This window comes from Peromyscus maniculatus, chromosome 9, assembly GCF_049852395.1.
Source record: "Peromyscus maniculatus bairdii isolate BWxNUB_F1_BW_parent chromosome 9, HU_Pman_BW_mat_3.1, whole genome shotgun sequence".
In the NCBI taxonomy this organism is placed as follows: Eukaryota; Metazoa; Chordata; class Mammalia; order Rodentia; family Cricetidae; genus Peromyscus; species Peromyscus maniculatus.
The window spans coordinates 43,193,332-43,208,761 of NC_134860.1; the positions used below are offsets into that span (position 1 = coordinate 43,193,332).

General features: G+C 44.3%; 1 protein-coding gene across 7 annotated transcripts in view; it reads right to left on the reverse strand.

Annotated features, from left to right (window-relative positions):
- The window catches only part of Fermt2 (FERM domain containing kindlin 2), a 75,550-nt gene that overhangs the window by 36,418 nt on the left and 23,702 nt on the right, over positions 1-15,430 (reverse strand). For all 7 annotated transcript variants that reach the window (XM_076544839.1, XM_076544837.1, XM_076544834.1 and 4 more), the window contains exon 3: positions 11,737-11,970. In XM_076544839.1, coding sequence (XP_076400954.1) covers positions 11,737-11,970 — 234 coding nt within the window. The remainder of the gene's footprint in view (positions 1-11,736; positions 11,971-15,430) is intronic.

The following is a 15,430-nucleotide window of genomic DNA, read 5'->3' on the forward strand; positions in this document are numbered from 1 at the left end:
TTCTATAGCCCTGCTGACCTCGGTGACATCGCTGTCACCAGAAAATTCTTGCTCAAGAGCTGCACAATCCAGTTACAAAAAAAGTAAAAAAAAAATTTTAAAACTAATGTTTTAAGTAAGGTGATGATTTTGCCAGTGTTCAGGGCCATCCCGAAATCAGGCACATGCTCAAGGGTGGTCACCCCTGCAGTTACTATGAAGACAAAATAGCTCCTAAGTCAGGGGTGGAGATAACTACAAAAAGGACAACTAAAAACCCTTTCCTAGAAAGCAAGGAAGGAAACAGGAGGAGAAAATAGAGATCACAAACTGTTTTTCACAAACATTAAAAACTTTTCTGTTTCAATAACACTTCACAAAAAGTTAGCCACACACTGAGAAACACTTTCAAGACATGTCCAATAAAGTTTCTACATCCAGGATATTCAAAGAATGCTTGCAGTTCAACCAGATGGCCCACTTATAAGGGAGGGAAAGAATTCAAACATATCTCACTTGTAGTTCCCTTTGTGTAGCTTTGGCTGCAGCAGCAGAAAGAAATAACGCCCAGGAGGAAAGACTGTCCTCTGCTCACAGCTTCCCTCCACCAGCGTGGGGATGCATGGTGGCAGGAGCCTGTGTGGGGTCTATGCGAATGGTGTCAGGTTTGAAGGCAGAAAGGGCCCTGGAATCAGGCTTGCTCCTAGTGACCTACTTCCATCAGCTAAAAGGTTCCAAAGGTTCCACAGCCTCTTAAAATAGTATCACAAGCTGGGGAACAAGCTTCACAACGGGAGCTGTGGGAAACACTTCAGACTCAAATCATAACATCGCCCAAGGAGCTAGACACGGGCATCTAATCACTGGACTCTCATCTACCAGAACGCTCAAATAAAATGCTTCAAGTACACAGGGCGGACACAGGGCATCTCAGTCACTGTTCTATTGCTGTGAAGAGACACAGTGACCAAGGGGACTCATGAAAGAAAGCACTGAATGGGGGCTTGCTTGGTTTCAGAGGTTTGGCCCGTTACATCATGGCGGCATACAGGCAGGTGCTGGAGCAATACCTGAGAGCTACATCCTGATCCATAAGCAGAGAGAGCCTGCCCTGAGCTTTTGAAACCTCAAAGCGCATCCCCAGTGACAGACTCCTAATCTTCCAATAAGGCTATACCTTCTTGGCTTTTGAGACAGGGTTTCTCTGTTGTAGCTTTGGAGCCTGTCCTGGAACTCATTAAATAGACCAGAATGGCCTCGAACTCACGGAGATCCCCCCGCCTCTGCCTCCCAAGTGCTGGAGTTAAAGGTGGTATGCCAGGGCTGGAGAGATGGCTCAGCGGTTAAGAGCACTGGCTGCTCTTCCAGAGGTCCTGAGTTCAATTCCCAGCAACCACATGGTGGCTCACAACCACCTATAATGAGATCTGTTGCCCTCTTCTGGCCTGCAGGGACACATGCAAGCAGAACATTATATAGATAATAAATAAATAAATCTTAAAAAAAAAAAAAAAAAAAAAAAAAAAGGTGGTCCGCCACCACGGCCCAGCAAGGCTACACCTTCTTATCCTTTCCAACAGTGCTACTCCTTGGTGACCAAGCACCAAGCACCAAGCACTACAGGGGCCGTTCTTATTCAAACCACCACATTCCACTTCCCAGTCCCCACAGGCTTATAGCCATAACATAATGCAACAATTCATTCAAGCCAACTTAAAAAGTCCCCACAGTCTTTCACAGTCTCAACACTGTTTAAAAGTCCAAAGTTCAAAGTCTCTTCTGAGATTCAAGGCAATCTCTTATCTGTAATCCCCTATAAAGTCAAAATCAAAAAGCATATTGAACTGGGCAGTGGTGGCACATGCCTTTAATCTCAGCACTCGAAAGGCACAGGCAGGCGGATCTCTCAGATGAGGCCAGCCTGGTCCACAGGATAGCAAAGGTTACACACAGAAACCCTGTCTTGAAAAAAAAAAGAAAAAGAAAAAGAAAAAGAAAAAGAAAAAAGCAGATCACATACTTCCAACACTCAATGGCACAGGATATCCATCACCATTCCAAAAGGGAGGAAAGGGAGTATAGTGAGGAAATACTAGACCAAAGCCAAGCTCAAGGCCAGCTGGGCAAACTCCAAATTCTGCAATTCCATGTCTGATGTCAAAGCACTCTTCAGATCTCCAACTCCTCTTCAGTTTGTTGACTGCAATACTTTGCTCTCTTGGGCGGGTTCCAGACCTGGTCTGCAGCTTTTCCTGGCAGGTATCCCACAGCTCTGGCATCTCCAACATCTTGGGGTCTCCAGTGAAATCCAGGCTTCACCTTCACAGCTTCACACAATGGCCTCTCTAGGCCTCCATGCAGACACCCTTGGCCCACACCTGGTCTTAGTGACTTTCCTTAGCCACAGAGGGAGACTCTACAACCCCTTTATTGTATCCTTGACTCTAAAGCCACCATGTGGCTGAAGCAGCCAAGTTCTGCTGCTTGGCACAGCTGGAACATGGCCCCCTGTTCATTACATCTGCATCAGCTTTGCTGTGTATGGTTTCCTTCCTGGCTTAAGCTTTCCTTTAGTTCCTTTTCATAAGTTGGAAGCTTAGCTGGGTGGGGTCTGCCCTGAGGCCACCACTCCCTTTATTCCACTTAGCAACAGGCTTTTCTTTAATCTGTTTATCTCCTTGAGCCCTGGATTTAGCTCCATTACACTTCCTGGTGCTCCTTTTCTCCTCAAACTATACATTTTGCATTTTTCCTTGCTTAGCTTTCTCTTTTTCATTATAGATCTTCATAAAAGTGACCACTAATAACCATACAACACAATCAATACTAGACTGTCTTACAATCTCCTCTGCCAACACCATTGATTCAAAACTCTTCAATTTTGCTTCAGGCAGATCTTCAGGTCAAGGGCTAAAAACCAGTCACATTCTTCACCAAAATATCACAAGAATGGTCTCTAGGCCACTTACTAACATTCTTCCCCTCTGAAACTTGAGCTGGGCTGCTCTTAGCAAGACTGCCCTTGATCTTACTAGAGTGTCCCAGTATGCCCCACTTGAAGTGTTTAACTGCTTTTTTAGTCCAAAGTCCCAAAGTCTTCCATAATCCTCCAATAAACAGCACGGTCAGGCCTGTCACAGCAATACGCCAGTCCCTGGTACCAAGTTCTGTCTTAGTTACTGTTCTACTGCTGTGAAGAGACATCATGGCCAAGACAACTCTTATGAAAGAAGGCACTGAATTGGAGGCTTGCTTACAGTTTCAGAGGTATGGGTATGGTTCATGGTATGGTTCATCCTGGTAGGAATCACGGTGGCATATAGACAGGCACTGGAGTAATAGCTAAGCACTACATCATGATTCATAAGGAGAGAGCGAGAGCGACAGCGAGAGCGAGAGAGAGAAAGAGCCTAGCATGTGTTCTTGAAACCTCAAATCTCACCCCCAGGGACACTCTTCCTCCAACAAGGCCACATCTACTTCAACAAGGCTATACCTCTTAACCCTTCTAATCCTTTCAAATAGGACCACTCCCTGGTGACTAAGCATTCAAAAATATATGAGCCCATGGGAAATGATTCTTATTTAAACCACCACAGGGCAGGCAGCTGGAACTCTCAAGTACTGCTGGTCAGAATGCAAAATAGTATGTCCAGTTTGCAAATGGGGCTGGAAAATTTCACTCTTTTAAATTTCCTATGTTTGAAGACCCAGAATTCCTACAAGAACTACAAGTAGGTGGTCTTTGTATTTTTATTTAAAATTCTTATTCCATTTTATTTATTTTGCATGTGTACATATGTTTGTGTGGATGTTGGGGGAGGGGATCAGAGGACAACTTGTACTAATTAGTTTTCTCCTTGTACACTAAGGGTCCCAGAAATTGAACTCAGGTTTTCTGGTTAGGTGGCAAGTGCCTTTACCTGCTGAGCTATCTTATCATGTGTCCTTAGATTAGTGATGCATTATTATTTTTCTGTTGCTGTGATAAAACACCATGACCAAAAGCAACTAGTAGAAGTTTATTTTGGCTTATGGTTCCAAAGAGTTCAGAGTCTACAATGATGAGAAACCATGGCAACAGGCAGCAGGTAGGGCAGCAGGAATAGGAAGCAAGGAGATCACATCTTTTACCTCAAGCACAAAATAGACAGGGTGAACTGGAAGTAGGGTGAGGTTACATAATCTCAAAGCTCCACTTCCAGTGACATACTTTCTCCAATAAGATGGTGTGACCCAAACCTTCCCAAACAGCATCACCAACTGGGGATCAAATGTGCAGATACTGATGACCTGTGGGAACATTTCCCATTCAGACCACCAGCGGTAAATTATACACACAGGGCAGAAAGCATTATGCTAGGTGGGAAAAGCCATAGAAGGCTACATACTGTAGGTTATGCTTAAACGACAATGCAAAAAGGCAGCCCTTATAGTGATAAAAATAGACCAGTGGCTGGCGGGGTCAGAACAGCGAAGGGGACCGAGGAAACAACAGGGTGATGAAACCTGCCCTATCACTCTGCTCTAAATTTGCCAAAATGCACTCAGTATTGCCTAGAAGATTATATACCTCGATCAGACTGACCAGACAGTTAAGTGAGAAGCTGGAGAGATGCTCAGCTGCTAAAAGCACTGGCTGCTTTTCCAGAGGATCTGGGTTGGATTCCCGACATCCACACGGCAGCTTATAACCATCTGTAATTCCAGTTCCAGGGGATCTGATGCCCTCTTTTGGCCTCCCTGGGCACCAAGTACACACACGGTACACAGACATACATGCAGACAAAGCACCCACACACAAAATAAATCTTTTTTGTTGTTGTTGTTGTTTTTCAAGACAGGGTTTTTTCTCTGTGTAGTTTTGGTGCCTGTGCTGACCAAGTGCTGGGATTAAAGGCATGCGCCACCACTGCCCAGCTCACAAAATAAATCTTTAAAGTTAAGTGAAATCACAGCACTTGGGAGGCAGAGGCAGGCAGATCTCTGTGAGTTCAAGGCCATCCTGGTCTACAAAGCAAGTTCCAGGACAGCCAGGGCTGTTACACAAAGAAACCCTGTCTCTAAATAAATAAATAAATAAATAAATAAAAAAAACAAAGACAAAAAAGAGTTAAATCAAATTAAAGAGTTTTCATATAGTCACTCTAATCAAAATATTATTTGAACTTTATGTTTTGCTCAGTTTGGTTCCTTAAGGGCTTAAGAAAGGAGCATGTCACAGACCTGCTTATGGGTGAATTCACAGACCATTTCTCAGCCCTTTTCTCTGCTTGTCTCTAATATAAGGAAACTGCAAACCTTAGCATCTTTCTATGTTTCTCTATAGTCTCTCTTGCAGCTAACACTGGCCACATGATCCAGGTGGACAATGAGATGTGAAGGAAGATTCTGGAGGTTTCTGCTTCATTTATCAGCCAAGTCGGGAAGAGAGCTCAACAGACCACACCCTGAAGGGGGCCTGTCTTGATTGGTTTTTAAATCAACTTGATATAAGCTAGAGTCATCTGAGAAAAGGAACTCAAGAGAGAAAATGCCTCCACCAGACTGGCCTGTAAGCAAGTCTGTGGGGGCATTTTCTTGATTAACAATTGATGTGGACAGGCCAAGTCCTTTGTGGTGATAGCGACCCTGGGCTGGTGGTCCATAGTTGTATACGAAAGCAGGCTGGGTGAGCCATAGGAAGGAAGTCAGTAAGCAGCACTCCCCCATGGCTCCCACATCAGCTCCTGCCTCGAGTTCCAGCCCTGGCTTCCCTTAGTGATGGAGTGGGACCTGAGAGCTGCGAGCTGAATCACCCCTTTCCCTAAGTTGCTTTTGGTCATGGTGTGTATCACAGCAACAGAAACCCTTACTAATGCAGGGCCTTACGAACAGGAGGCCAACCCACATCTGAAGGGTGGAAGGGCCTGTCCTTGGAGACACGTTTACTAATCACTTCAGTTTACTCATTTAACTTCTCATGATGGGAAAATGTAAACCATTATGTGGAACACAGCTGAGTTTAGATTTCTAGTACTTACAGCCAAAATAAACTTAAAAAAGAACAAAATATATGAGAAAAATAATTTGAAAACAAACAAACAAGAATGAGAAAAATAATTTGAATATCAAGTAACAAGGAGCACTAAATAATTTTTAGACTGAAAAAACAAAAACAAAAACAAAACCCAAACTCTTTGTGGGTAGAAACACACATAAAGGGCTGCTGGAGAGATGGCTCAGCAGTTAAGAGCACTGACTGCTCATTCAGGGGACCTGGGTTCAATCCCCAGCACCCACATGGCAGCTCACAACTGTCTGTAACTCAAGTTCCAGGGGTTCTGACATCCTCACACAGATAAAACACCAATGTACATAAAATAAAAATAAATTATTTTAAAAAAGAAAGAAGCATAAAGCATAGAACAATAATCTGACTGATGCTTCATTTCCTTTTCATCTTTACAGGAGTCGTGCCGCCCCCCCCCCTCCCCGCAATCTTCTCTATGAGATGACACTGGTGTCTCTACAAAGTCCCCTCCGCCCTGCCCTGGGAAGGGCAGGGGGGGACAAGGCCAGCACGTGCCTAACGAATATCACTAGTGGGAAGAAGACCTGGACCCCCGTCTACTAACACCAACCTAACACACTGTGAGCACAGAACTCTATCAGCCTGGGGCGCACACTGGTGACGTCACCACACCAGCGTGCAGGTTAGAACCCGACAGCCTCTGCCGACGATGCTCGTTTAAAATAGGAAGAGGCAAGTCAGTCTCATTTAACCACCACACGGCATTTTGTGAGAGTTAAATTGCAAAGAAATCATTTTTTACCAATTTTAAAAACAAAGCAAGAAGCCCCGGAAAGGCTGTCGTCAGTGTTGAGCAAAATTAGGTCATTTCCCGTTGGGTTTGGTGTCGGTCTGTACCGCTGACCCCACAGGAGCTGGTGTCCTTCACGAGACTCTGGGCTCTGGTGGCACTGCATTTGGTGACACTGGCCATGTCGTTTTTCTCCTTTTTGATGTCACTTCTCTTATAGTCGTCAAGAGCCAGAAGAGTTCAACTAATGAAACCACAGTGACCAGCACTTAAGTGAAGTCATTTAATTTGAGGAAAATTACTCGGCTTGAATATTAAATGACTAACAGGAGAAAATCATTCCCGGGAGCAGTTATGAAGTGACTTCAGTGTTTGGTGTCCAGTGGTGGAAAGGTGAACAGTGCCTCCAAGCTTTCCCTACACAAGGCTGACAGAAAGTATCTCACCCTGGCGCAGATCTCTTCAACTGCCTTGTAATACCGAGGCAACCAGACAACAGCTAAGCAAGGAGTCTGACTATGCTGAATACAAGTTACTTATGGACACGGGATTTAGACTTCTGTAATTTTCATCTATTTCAAATATATAGTTTTTCAAAACCATTAAAACATACAAAAGCCTATTACATCACTCATAAATGACACAAATGTAGACAGGCACACTGCTAACTGGATTTAACAACTATCTATCAAATACGCACACTTTCCTTCCAGTTCACACACTCACATTTTATGGTATTTATAAGGAATATTTTTCAGCAAGAACAATCTTCAATTACTACTAATAAATAAGTTAAACATGTAGTTATTGAATTACTTAAGGCCAAGTAGCTGCCTTAGTTATTTCTATAACCAACTCTCAACTCCAGAGTGATTTAATTACATCTTTAGGTCCCAGCTTCCTCTGGGCTCCTGCAAGCCTGCAGACGCTATGGCTTGAATACAGGATGTCCTCCACACCCAGTCTCCAGGTGGTAGTGTTAAACACAGGTTGTGGAGCCTCTGGGGCTGGGGCCAGGCTGGTGTCACATCTCATCCCAGAACTCTAAAGATAAGAAATTCTAGATGCACACATGGCTGAAAATGGCACAGTATCAGCAGTAGTAAAGGCTGCAACAACAACAAAGACAAGCATGCCCACAGCTGTATTTAGGAAGGTGGAGAAATGTAAGTACAGACACTTAAATACCACCTACATTTACCACCACTCACAAGAGAACGTGGCAGGAAGGATGAATGCTGTGCAATAATCCTTTTGTACACTGTGAAGATTTGTCGCTGTGGCTGGTTTAATAAGGCAGTTGACTGGCCAATAAATAGCTGGACATGATAAAGTTAGACAGGAAAGCCAAACTGAGAACGATGGGAAGAAGGATGGCAGAGGCTGGAGTCACCAGCCAGACACAGAGAACAGATGAATGTGCCACGCTAATAAAGGTACAGCCATGTGGCAGTGTGTAAATAAAGAATATGGGTTAACTTAAAATGTAAGAGCTAGTTAGTAATAAGCCTGAGCTATTGGCTGAGCATTTATAATTAATATAAGTCTCTGTGTGGTAATTTGGAAGCTGTTCCAGGAATGGGAAAACTCCACCTACAGATGAATGCCTAATACATTTACAGGGTAAGATTCAGTGACAGTATGTGGATGATAAAGAGGGGAATACGAGCCAAGCTAAGGTATGAAGAGTTCTAAAGTTAATCAGGGCATGGAGGTCCTTCCTATTGTTCTACTATGACCTCCATTTAATTACATTTTATGTGTTTTCTTTTTTTTTCTTTTTTTTTTGTTTTGTTTTGTTTTGTTTTTCAAGACAGGGTTTCTCTGTGTAGCTTTGCGCCTTTCCTGGAGCTCACTTGGTAGCCCAGGCTGGCCTCGAACTCTTCCTGGAGCTCACTTGGTAGCCCAGGCTGGCCTCGAACTCACAGAGATCCACCTGCCTCTGCCTCCCGAGTGCTGGGATTAAAGGCGTGCGCCACCAACGCCCGGCTTTTATGTGTTTTCATGAGTCAAGGAATTAGGAATAAAACATAGGTGAAAAGTTCCTAGACACACACAACAAAATGTAAGCTCTATGTAAAATATCAGGGACAGTTTAACAATACTGCCACTGCTGTTACTCAACACGACTAAAAGTCTAATTCGTCACAGTAAGACACAGTGAGAGACGAGACGTACAAATAAAAGAGAGTAAATTATAAGAGGTGTGATTATTTATATAGAAGTGAAGTATAAATTGTTAAGATTTAAGACAGAGCCCAACAAAGATATTAGATAGATTACAAGAAAAAAGAAACCGATGGCATTTCTAACAGCGGAGACTGATGAAGAAGAAAAAAATGGCTGGGAAATGGTCAGCAGGTACAGCGTGGAACACTCACCGGAGCTTAGCCTCAGCAAAGATCGTTCAGACAAGATGCAGCAAACACGAAGCATCGACATGAAAGGTCTGGGCTAGAAACGGCTCTGAAGAAAGGAAGAGGACTTGGGGTCAAGCCTCAGACCCCACGTGGTAGGAGGTGGGAACCATCTCCAGAAGCTTGTCCTCTGCCCTCCACATGGACATCATCATGACATTTGCTCCGCGGCCACACAAGCAATACGTACATCAATTAAAAAATGTTTGCGCCATGTGTGGTAGCACACACCTTTAATCACAGTAACAACAGTGCAAACTAGGCCACATGTGCTTTGTGAAGGAAGTTAGGAGGACGTCACTTAAGAATTTTACCTGTATTACCATGACTTAAAAATAAAGTATCAATAATTCTAAATAACCTAAGTAATGGGAATTAAGTAACTGTTACGCAGTTCTTTGTACTTTTTGGCGTTTTAATTTGTATTATCCCATTAAACATTAATGAGTAATCCCAGAAGCATTAGATAAAAACAGTGATATTAATCTGACTGTATGCCCTAAGTTCCTAGAAACGACAGCAAAAGATGCCTAAAAACTGGAGAGAAAGGATGAACATTCCTAAGACTGCTTGTAAACAAGAACAACACACATTTAAGAAGGTTCAATAATAATAATAATAATAATAATAATAATAATAATAATGAGCTGGGCAGTGGTGACGCACACCTTTAATTCCAGCACTCGGGAGGCAGAGGCAGGCGGATCTCTTGAGTTTGAGGCCAGCCTGGGCTACAGGGTGAGTTCCAGGACAGCTACACAGAGAGACCCTGTCTGGGGGTGTGTGTGTGGAGGGTTGGGGGGAAGGGGTGGGGGTGGTGGGGTCCTAAAGTAGATATTGACTTGGTCAAGAGCCCCTATCAGAACCACAAACAAGAAATGGAGACCACACGGCAAACCCAGAGACTCAACTAAGGAGCAAGGAGCGCTGTGCTAAGGATCGGCAGCCCCACCCCGGCCTTGCTTCCAGGTGCCGGAGACAGCCCAGGAGCATCTGCCAGTGGCTCTAGTAGTTAATAAGGACCGGGTGTCCTGAAGCTATCCCAACCAAAAACTTGTCAACAATATGCTACACAAAAACAAAACCTCATCGCGGTATTTGCTCTAAAACTGAAACAACCTAAATGTCCACGAACAGGGAACGCTGGAAATGGGGAATTAATACTAGTGCAACTATACACGATTACTGTAAAACAGTGAATTGTATTAAAAAAATACATGTAGCCGGGCGGTGGTGGCGCACGCCTTTAATCCCAGCACTCGGGAGGCAGAGCCAGGCGGATCTCCGTGAGTTCGAGGCCAGCCTGGGCTACCAAGTGAGTTCCAGGAAAAGGCGCAAAGCTACACAGAGAAACCCTGTCTCAAAAAACCAAAAAAAAAAAAATACATGTAACTGGGGTCAGGGAGACGGCTCAGTGGTCAAGAGCACTTGCCGTGCAAGCGTGAGGACGTGAGTTCAGATCCCCGGACCCACCTCAACAGCTGGCAGTGCCTGTAATCTCAGTGCTGGGCAGGGCACACGGAGGACAGCTGGGGCTTGCTGGCTGCCAGCCTAGCTCCAGGTTCAGAGAGACACTGTTTCAAGGAAACAGGGCAGAAAAAGTAGGACAGACAACCAACATCCTCCTATCGTCTTTACATCTGTGAAGACTTCCAAATCTTCACGTACATGTGTGCACAAACCATACGCCACACATAAACACACTGCACAGAAAACGGCCCGGACAAGCGAATGTGCAGCAAATCAAACGACAGACTGAAGTTACTCTTGGGAAGGGGCCATTACTGTCCATGTCTACAATCTTGAGTCTTTTGAAAGAAAGTGTGTTCATGAATTATTAGTGTCACCTGAAAATGCAACATATGTATGAAAGAGTTCTAGTTCAAGTTGGAACTAAAATCTGGAGAGTCATTAACTATATCTAAAAATTATGTGCTAGCGGTAATGACGAAACGTCACGTTTTCTCTGATGGCTAACTGCTCCCCGCCATACATCATAACCAGGAACGCCTTGCTTCTGAAAGCGCAGAGTGTTCACAGCAGGTGAGGGAGAGTCCTCACGGTTTCCTTAGGAACTGGCAAGCCTTTGTCAAAGGAAGTGACGCCATCTCTCGGAATTGCTACAATCACAGTGACTTATGTGAAGGAAATACCGGAGCGCCACAGCCCTCTGAAAACAATGCCTGCTCCCTTCCCCTCCCTCTGACGGACAAAGATGCTGGGGCTGACAGTGCAGCTCAGTGGAAAGCGCCTGCGTTGCATGCCCTGAGGTCCAAGGTTCAATCCCCACTACTGTCAAATAATAAAGCTATCAGGAAAAAAAAAAACTTTCATATAATAAGAAACATGATCTGATTCTAATCAGGGGGAAAAAATCTGATTCTTCCTGTTCCTTCTTAACCCAATACTTCTTTATCTAAAATTAAGATTAAAAACTATCTAAACAATAATTTCATCCGAACCCACACCCCGAGGATAAGCTCGATGCCATGTGAGGCCCACGCGTACTGCACTTGAGTGGAGGGCTGGACACTTACTGAAAGTCTTGCAGATGTCAGACACGGCCTTGAAGACGCGGTCAGAGAAATTCACTTTCACCTTCACATACTTCATGTTGGGGAGCTGCAGTCGCAGCAGCTTGTGCTGGGGGGTGAACTGAAGCTTGGCGTCCGCCTGGATACCGTACTTATCCAAGGTCCAGTGTGTCTTAAGCAGCCAAGTCCTCTTCTTTTCCCACCAGAGAGCATGGTCAGACCAGTCCTTTTTCACATCTATAAACAACAAACAGTAAACAAGAAAAACGCTTTAAAAAAAAAAAAATCACACAGTATAGCTGGAGAGAAATCAAAGACAGAAAACCAAACCTGGGTACTTAAGGTAAACAACAGATACTAGAAAACAAAACTGGATACTGAAGAAAACAAGACTGTTTGTGATAGGTGCAAAATGTACAAATGGCTCTGCCCTCAAAACCCAGTGCACACCGAGCCCAGGAAAAACACCCAGGGTCCATCACACAGACCTGGGCCTTGGAAGACAAACAACCCTGGGACTGGAATAGGAAGGAATTAAAATTGAGTGGATTCGGAATTCAGCTCAGAAGAAGAGACAACAGGATCCCCATAATATACACAGAGAGGCTCAGGTCTGAGGCTATCCACCTGTGTGAAGGCGGGGGCTGGAGAGGCGGCTCAGTGGTTAACCACACTTGCTGCTCTGGCACACTGGCTCCAGGGGAATCTGATGCCTCTGGCTTCTGTGGGCACCAGCACTCACGTGTACAAACACCCCCACATAATTAAAGTAAGATAAAAGTCTCAAGAAGAAGAAATACAAATAATGTGTTAAGGTAGTAAGGGTAGAAAGTGAATGAGGGTGACATTCTAAAATGTGAACAGCCTGTAGCCCGAACATGCTTCCCAAAACATCCCGAGGAAGGTAACTCAGAGCACTGTCAGAGTTAGCGACTCTATCGCCGTGATGGAGTAAACATCATGACCAGGAGTGCTCAGGGAAGGAAGGGTTTATTTCCGCTGGCAACTCGCAGGTCGCACTCCATCCCTGAGGGAGGTCAGGGCAGGAACCTGGAGGCAGGAGACAATGGAGGGTGCTGCTTACTGGCTTGCTCCCCATGGCTTGCTCACTCTGCTTTCTTGTACAAGTCAGGACCACCTGCTCAAGGGTGGGCAATCTGGAAACACATTTTCTCAATTAAGATTCCCTACTCCCAGATATGTCTAGGTTTGTGTCAAGTTGACAAGAACAAACCAGGATAAGACTCACACAGCCCAAGTTTTTTTTCTTTCAACATATTTCACTATAAATATATAGAAAACATTAATATTTACTAAACGTTTTAGTAGCTTTAGAAACCAAATACACAAGATTTGGTTATAATCAGGTAAGGAATACAGAAACAATAAACTTGTAACAGGAAGACATACAACCTAACTTCAGCTAGTATTTATAGTAGTATTTAAAGAAAAACCTTTTTGGATCAACTGTATATTAAGCTTACTAAGTGGTTAAAAAGGGGAGAAGTGACTTCAAGAAAACAAGAAAACAACCAAACAAGTACTCCAGAGGAAGAACGGACCAAACCAGAGAGAGCTCACCACCACCAACAGCATAGAAACTGACATGAACATCCTTGAAAATAAAAATGGCTGAGACACTCGGAGAAGCTCTTGCTAGCAACCAGCAGGACAGACATAAAAGGAAGGACACCACAGCACTGTGGCCAGCTCCTAACTCCTTGCTAAGAACCCAGCCACAGTTTATAGTCATGGCGACGTGGTCTCCGTTTATAAGACAGTTGATAAATGTTATCTTATTCTAAGCAGAGATGATTCTCCAAGCTATTTTCCCACCAAACTATAAATTACATTTTTATTTATCTATTTTCTTTTTTTCACACCCTAACCAAAGCTTTCCCCCCCTCTTTCTTGTTCCCCTCCCCATAAATTACATTGAATAAAAACAGTTTTTTCAACATTTGCCTTGCACTGGGATATAGTCCAGTCAATCGCGGTGTTGGGAGCTCGCCTGCAAACATACATGAACTGCTATTTTGCAGCCGCCCTGTTATACATGCATGGTTCACGGCTTAAGTTATTCTCCAGCACAGAATCTGACAACTTTTAGAAGTACCAAGTTCTGAATTAGCTTAGTGCAGACAGCTGAAGCTGGGGCTTTCTACATTTAAAGAGTTCTGGTCACACATGCTACTGTTCTCTTGAGGAATAGAGATTAAGACCATAGAGATGACCTGGTTTATCTGTAGGTAGATACAAGCCTTCCCATCCACCTCTACCTAGGCATTTCTGTAAACTCTTGTGACAACATCACCATTAAGAAAATGACGTCACGGATTTCCAGCAAGCAAAAGAAAGGAGGGATGGGCTGGAGAGATGGTTCAGTGGTTAAGAGCACTAACTGCTCTTCCAGGGGACCCGAGTTCAATTCCCAGCACCCACATGGCAGCTCACAACTGTCTGTAACTCCAAGGTCTGACACCCTCACACAAAAACATGCAGGCAAAAACACCAATGTACATAAAATAAATAATTTATTTTTTTAAAAAAAAGAAAGGAAGGAATGAGGGAGGGGAAGGCTTGTAATAAGAGTCACCCCGGGACTAAAGCAATGGCTCAAAGCACTTGCTGCTCTTGCAGAGGACACACGTGAATTTCATTCCCAGCACCTACACGGCAGCTCCCAGAGATCTGGAACTCCAATTCCAGGGGTCCACTGCCCTCGCCTGGCCTCCTTGTGTACCAGGAATGCCCGTGGTGTACACACATACACATGTGGGCAAAACATCCATACACATAAGAAAAATACAAACAAATCTTTTTTAAAAAGTTACTGAGCCAGGTGGTAGTGGTGTATGCCTTTAATCCCAGCACTCAGGAGACAGAGGCAAATGGATCTTGATGAGTTCAAAGACAGCCTGGTCTAAAGCATGCATTCCGAGACAGCCAGGGCTACACAGAGAAACCCTGTATTCAAACCCCAAAAATAAATAAATTAATTAACTATTAATTAATTTTTAAGAAATCACTGTAATTTCAAAAATCCTGAAGATGTGGGCAACTTTGAGAAAAATGACCTATTTATGGAATGGGGGTGGGAGGTCCCAGGAAGAGCACTGTAGGGGGGGAGGGAGGCAGTTCTGAATGGCCGGGAGCTCACTAACCCTTGTGGAACACTGCCATCCATTCCTTCTGAGAAGAAAAGGCTGGGGCTTGGTATTTATCCTCTTCCTGGGTTAAACATTGTTCTGGGGTCATTTAATGCCCAGAACTTCCGGGCTACCTCTCTAGTGGCCTAGGACCATGCACTCCACAGGCATACTGCAAATCTAGAAATCTCCATGCTTTAGCAAAAGAAGCCGCCGCCGGCATGTCAGGAATCTGTCCACACAGCTGCCGGTGAAGCGGAGTGGGGGCAGTTCCTCAGCACCTGCTTCCAGCCTGAAATAAACGCTGACTGATGGGAAGTGCAGCTGCTGGACAGGGCTAGCAAGGCAGAGGCGTGCTTTCAGCCATAACAAAGGGCAGACTCAAACAATGTCAAATGTGGTCCAGAGTGAGTGCTTAACAGAGAGGCCGGACGGGGAGCGATCTGAAACAGAGGCTACACTACACATACATTCTGACAGAGAGGCAACTTGTTCCAGACCACAAAAGTTACGAGTGGTCAAAAATTGCACTTCTGAAGACCTCAAGT